General features: G+C 34.3%; 1 protein-coding gene across 1 annotated transcript in view; it reads right to left on the bottom strand.

Annotated features, from left to right (window-relative positions):
- Positions 1–580: 580 nt before the first annotated feature.
- Positions 581–6883, bottom strand: part of LOC110289092 (vomeronasal type-2 receptor 116-like) — a gene marked incomplete at its 3' end in the record, with an annotated part of 9530 nt that continues 3227 nt past the window's right edge. The window contains exons 3-4 of the mRNA XM_021155290.1: positions 4619–4846; positions 581–764 (exon numbers count right to left, since the gene is read on the bottom strand). Coding sequence (XP_021010949.1) covers positions 581–764; positions 4619–4846 — 412 coding nt within the window. The remainder of the gene's footprint in view (positions 765–4618; positions 4847–6883) is intronic.

The following is a 6883-nucleotide window of genomic DNA, read 5'->3' as shown; positions in this document are numbered from 1 at the left end:
TGGGAAAATGAAATAGTTTTCTGGGTCCACTGTATGAAATAAGACAATTATGGAACTACTATAGTAAAGCTAAATTATTCAAATTTAAATGTAATGGAAGTGTCATTAAAGTATACTTTCAAGATTACTTTTCATTTTTTGTTTTGGTTAATTTTTTTCTTTTTCTTTTTCTTTTTTCTTTTCTTTTCTTTTCTTTTTTTTTTTTTTTTTGAGACAGGGTTTCTCTGTGTAGTCCTGGCTGTCCTGGAACTCACTCTGTAGACCAAGCGTGCCTTGTACTCAGATTATCCACCTGCCTCTACCTCCCAAGTGCTGGGAATAAAGGCGTGCGCCACCACTACCTGGCCAAGATTCCAAAGACTTAATACTCAGAATATTATTGATTAAATTCTATGCTGAAATTTCACATTTGTCTCTGCTGTGAGGAAGTAAATTCTTGATGCCACAATGCCTACAATGACTTCAAAAGGTGAATCATTCCTATGTGTTATTTTAATAGAACATACAGGTAAAAGATTCAGTTGTTAAACTGAAGTAATGTAATGGCCATATGGTTCCCTTGTCTATTTTTTTCCTTTACTTAGTTTTGTGAATGCACTGTAGAAGGAATGGAAAATCCTCTGAGAAACTTGTCCTTCACCTGTTTCATTGGAAATCTCATTGTCTGGGCAAGGAGTGCAGTCAAAGCAACAGGTAGGCTTGCTCTCNAGGACAACTTTCCTGAATCCAGGATTGCAGCTCTCACTGCANACAGAGTGAGGAATCTGAAAAATATTAAATACAAGATACAAAACACTTAGCTCTTAATTAGTGCACAAGTAAAGTATGTATTTTATAATACAGAAAGTATATTGATTAAAATTTATATCTAAATATGTTGGTTTTTGCTATTTTACTTCATTGGCCATTGAATGAAAGTGGAAATGACCTTTGGTCAGCAGCAGCCTTCACATTCCTTTCCTGATTTAATGAAATCTGCCCAGTGTCCTAAAATCAGCACTGTCATAATCCTCTGCCTTCGGGAACTTCACCCTCAAACTGTGATGTGACAAAGAAAATTTTTCTATGCTCATATTAATTTTGTTGCCTACATATTTCCAACAATACAGATAAGTATAAAAGGAAATACTCACTTTGTTTTTTATTTGTCAAAAGCTTAAAATCAAAGGCCATCTGAAAACTGACTGTGACAGTCTAAGCTAAGAGTCTTAGGGTTCCTATTGTGATAAAACAGCATGACCATAGCAAATTGTGGACAGAAAGGTTTATCATCAGTTGAAATAAGGACTGGAGTTGAAGCAGAAAATTTGAGAAAGTAATGGAATTGGAGAACATGTACTATTTCTGTTTACTCTCATGTTAATTGTAGCATTCTCACCTTAGATTCTTAAACAACTTAGGACCACCTGCCACCATCCAAATATTCTATAGGCCATTTGTGTTTTTAGTGATTTCTCCATTAATTATATCAAATGCTGACCCTCCTGGTTCAATTCCAAAGAGTCCCCCTTTCTGTTTTCTGCTGGAAGGGTGTGCAACCACTGTATATGTTGCCACCCTAGCACACCAAGTTTCACCAGGATTAAACTCATCCTCTCCCACTCTGGCCAAAGAAGGCAGCTCATTTGTGGAATGAATTCTCCAGAGAAGTATCAGCTTAAGGACAACACCCACTTCAGCTGTTGTGGAACTCACATGGATATCGAGTGGCACATATGCTACATATATTGGGGGTGGGTGAGGCTAAGTCCAACCCACGTACCCTCTTTGATTTGTGACTGATCTGTGAGATTCCCCAAGTGTCGAGTTTATATGACTCTTGGTCTTCCTGTGTAGTTCTTAAACATTTCTGGGCTCCAATATTTCCATAATTGTCCTATAACTCTGTCCAGTGTTAGGCTGTGAGTCTCTTCATTTGTTTCAGTTAGCTGCTGGGTGGAGCCTCTGGAAGGACATTTAAGCTAGGTTCTTTTTTTGCAAGTATAACAGGTATCATTATATGTGTCAGGGATTGATACTTGCCCCTGCAGTACTTCTAAAGTTGGGCCAGTTATTGGTTGGCCATTCTCTCAGTCTCTGCAACATCTCTGCATTTCTTGTAGCTAGGACTATTTTTGGGTCAAAAATTTGGTGGCTATGTTGTTGTTCTGATCCCTCCTCTACTGGAAATGCTTGGCTATTGACGGTATCTTCTTCAAGTTTCATAACTACAGTGATATTGGTCTTAGTTATCGTCACATGCACTAAGTACTGTTGGCCTTCCTAATGCCATGTCTTTGACTCTTCCTTGACAATTCCCCAACTCCTGCACTCCTGGCAGGTACAGGTCACCTTTCATTCTCCTGACTATCTGAACATCTTTTCTGACTATTCCAAGACCTGATACTGAAACCACCGTTCTCTACCACATTCCCTATCACAGAAAGTTACCTCCCTCCATCTAGCTCTTACGACTATTTTATGCCCCTTCTAAGTGAGATTCAAGTATCCTCTTAGTCACTAACGTTTCTTAGAAGTAAGTACATACTATTCATGTCTTTTGAGTCTGGATTACCTCATTGAGGATGATATTTTCTAGTTCTATCCAATTTCTTGGAAATTTTAAAGTCCTAATTTTTATAGCTGCATAGTATAACACTGAGTGAATTAACCACATTTTCTTTTATCCTTTTTTTTTTTTTTTTTTGGTTGAGGGACATCTGGTTGTTTTTAGTTTCTGGCTATAATGAATTAGGCTACTATAAACATAGTGGAGCACATGTCCTAATATGGTGGAGCAGTATATCTGTGTCTTCATGTAGTACTATTTCCAGGTTTCTGAGCAACTACCAGATTGCTTTCCTCTGTGTTTGCACAAGTTTGCAATCTCAACAGCAATGGACTAGTGTTCCCATGTCTCTATGTCCTCATTAACAGAAGCTATCTCTTCAGTTTTTAACTTGTCCATTTTGTTTGTGTCAGACTGATTCTCAGGGTTGTTTTTATTTATCTTTCTCTGATTGGTAAGCTTGTTGAACATATCTTTAACCATGTCTAGTACATTTGAGACTCCTTTTTTGAAAATCTCTGTAGCTTTTATCACATTTTTAAATTGGTTTATTCACTTTTTAAGTTTTAGAATCTAACTTCTTGAGTACCTTATTATTTGGAATATTAGACCACTGTTGGATGTAGGGTTAGTGAAGACCTTTTCCGGATTACCAGCTCCCATGTTTGTCCTTTTGATACTGTTCTAGGCCTTAGAAAAGCTCTCCAGGGTCATGAGGTCCCATTTATTAATTGTTCCATGATCCACCCAGGAAATCGTCTTCTGCACCAATGGGTTCAAGGCTATTCACCAATTTCTCTTCAATTATATTCAGTGTATCTGGGATCATGGTGAGGTCTCTGACCCACTTCGACTTGGGTTTTGACGAGTAATGAATATGGATCTATTTGCATTGTTGTACAAAGCAGATATTCAGTTGAACCAGAATCATTTGCTAAAGATGCTTTCTTTTTCATTGTATGTTTTTTTAAGTTTTTGTCAAAAGTCAAGTGTCTATAAGTGTACTTCTGGGAATGGATTTCATTCCACTGATTAACTACCTTGTTTCTATACCAAAACCATGCATTGCTCTGTAGATCAACTTGAGACCAAGGATGGTAATTCCTCCAGAGATTATTTTATTGGTAAGGTTCATTTTTGTATCCTGGCTTGTTGTTCTTCCATATGAATTTGATAATTGTTCTTTCAAAGTCTGTAGATGATTGTGTGGAACTTTGATAGGAATTGTATTGTATTTGTATATCGCTTTGTTAAGTATGTGGAATTTTGGTAAGAGTCAAAAATATAGTTCATCGTCACTAGGTTAATCCAACTAATATATGAGAATGGAAGATCTTTCTATCTTCTGAAATCTTCAGTTTCTAAATTCAGGGACTTGAGGTTAATTTCATTCTATCCTTTTATTTTTTTGGGGTATTGATGTGGTCCATAATAGCAATCAAGGGTCATTAATTTCAGAAATATAATATTTACTTATAATAGAGACATACCCACCTCTGGTCCAATTAATCCTATATTCAGATATAGACAATTGTTTCTCTGCACTGTGAGCAGTTGTAACCACTTTCACTAATATTGAAAGACCCATTGGTTATTCTAAAGAGTGTTGTATACTAATTTCTTTCTCTTTTTTTTCATAAATTAGGGAAATAAATCCACTCTCAGTAAAATGGTCCCTCATGTGTAAGCCCTTTTAGAGTACAATACTTGACAGGTTTTGCTTGATGAAAGGGGTTTGGGAATATTATTCCTATTAAGATTCATCTTGTCAGGTTATTGCAATTTATGTTGTTTTGAAAATAAATTCACCTATGACTCAGGAAGTCAATATAAACATCCTGATATCCCTTTTATTACAATGTCCTCAGAAAGGACTAATTGATATCTTTTTTTAAAATGATAAAATGAATAGATAATTGGAAAGTATTTAATACACATCCACCAGAATAAGTCACCAGTAAAAATCTTAAGATTGATAGTTTTTAGTGTATTGATGTGGTCAATAATACCAACCAAGAGTCATTACATCTAGAAACATATAATATTTACTTATATTAGAAACACACCCACCTCTGTAAATCCTATGGGCCAATTAATCATATATTCAGTCATTGACAATTGTTCCCCTTTGGGAGCACTGGGAACAAATGTACCCACTTTNACTAATAGTGAAAGACCTGTTGGGAAATTCCAAATGTTGGTAATATCATACTCTGGATCTGCCTTCCTTCTCCAGTCCAGAACCACACAGTCACCAACAGAATTTTTCACTTGAATCTTCTTCAGAAAAGGGTGAAGCTAAAACATTTATGAAATCCTGTCATGAAATTGAAGTTATATAGTCATAACTGAATTACAAATAATAAGTTATATCCTGACTGTAAATGTATCATGTATGTAATATATCATGTTAATGCTGTTTTAATTAATTACCTATGGGGTTGAACAAAGGCAAGCTTAGGAGAATATAAATATTTGTTTTTGTAAATGTCAGTTTGTATAGAATATAACTTGTCAAGCAGTGCCAAACAATCAAGGATTAGACAGAAAACAAGTTTCAAATTAAAAAAAAAATTCTAAGATCATCATTTCTATCACTATAATCTAATGGAATAAGACATAATTCTGAGAATCTGTACAATAATGGGAAAGGAGTCTACTTTGCTCCATTATTTTTAAATTGTTTTAGTGTTATGACAAATATTGAAAAATGATCAAGAACTATATAGTAAATAATTCTCAACTTCTCTGAAAATAGCTCTCTCCTTATATTTTCTGAAAATTTCATAGCCTCAATATTTAAGATGAGGNAATTTGAGTTTGGTGGATAATCAGGAGTGATTGACAGCACATAAAAATTCTAATGGCATCCAGGAATATTGGATATATTTTGTGTCAAGTCAACATGAATACTTGATTTTCTTTGTTTTATTTTGTATCCAGACTCTTTAGTTAAAAAAATCAGACTTTAAGACACTTAACAATGTAGAATATAATAGCAGTTTGCAACTTTGACAGGGTAGTTTAACATAAATTTTTAGCCTAGATCTACATATTTTGATAACTTCTATGGAATCCAGAGGGGCACAATTGACCTGTATGTTTCACTACCTTAGAGAGTGCTTATGGTTCATAAGAATAAAACAGCACACAAATTCTCCAGTATCTGAAGATGAAAACACCCAAAACCTCATGACATATACCTCTCAAGCCAACTATACCAGGGCAACTCTAGTAGACCCTATAGGCAGGCTTTTGGGTTTTAGATAATTCCAGATTCAGGAAAAATTGACAACAGTGAATACACACTAGTAGTAACTATAGGTTAGAATGAAGAAAAACAAATTAAGCTTGTTTATGTATTGTAATGTATTCTCTAATCAATATTTTCATTTTCTTTACCCTCTAATCACCTTTCTTCTGACAATTATCATTTTACTTCCTAAATCCCCTCGATAAGGGGGATCTCGATAATTATTTTTCTATTATCCATATTATTATTTTTTTTTTCTAGGCTATAAGTTTATTAATGGCACAGGCAACAAATGATCTGGAACAGAGTGAAAGACTTCAAGGAATTAGTATTAAATGATCTAGCTGAGAAATAAAATTCATTTCAGATTCTTAACCGCCTTCGGGTATAGTAACATTTTACCATGGTTTTAGACATTATAGATAAGACTAAATTTTACAAAGTAGCTCATTAAATAAACAGTAAACAGAAGGAGGAATTCATTAAAGTCAAATACATTTGAGTGGAGGAACATAAAATATATGAACACATCTCAAATGTCATATGGGTTGCTATATATTATATCAGTATACATGTAATCCTTACCTTACATAATTACACACATGTGATTCATGAACCTAGTGAATATTATATTTTATTTAGATCCTTAGTCATTGATAGAAAATAAACTTGGTATGATTTTAATAATTCTGAACTGTACAGTAAAGGTCTTTTTAAAATTAATTTTAGAAAAAAATAAATTCTAAGAGGTCATGAAAAAAACCAGTCAACAGAGGATAGAATTCCAGTAAATAGGTAAAGCAGGACAACTCCCTGGTATTAGTACATAAATTCATGTTGAATTGCTCTCAGGTTTATCTAGAATATTTTGTGTATGACTGGCAACAGAAAAAGGATGCAGCTTTAAAAAGTAAATGTACATTTTAAAAATCTGTCCGCAATGGATAGAAGTACCTTCTCAACACTATGACTAATGATGTAATATGCTAAAAGTTAAATGTGATGAGTTGAACAACTACTGATAAGAAATATAATAGCCTGTACCTTGGCCCAATGAAGTTTTAATAGTTCAGAACAGATGT

This window comes from Mus caroli, unplaced genomic scaffold (assembly GCF_900094665.2).
Source record: "Mus caroli unplaced genomic scaffold, CAROLI_EIJ_v1.1 scaffold_19078_1, whole genome shotgun sequence".
In the NCBI taxonomy this organism is placed as follows: Eukaryota; Metazoa; Chordata; class Mammalia; order Rodentia; family Muridae; genus Mus; species Mus caroli.
The sequence above is the reverse complement of the archived record's forward strand: the minus strand, read 5'-3'. Positions and strand labels throughout refer to the sequence as shown.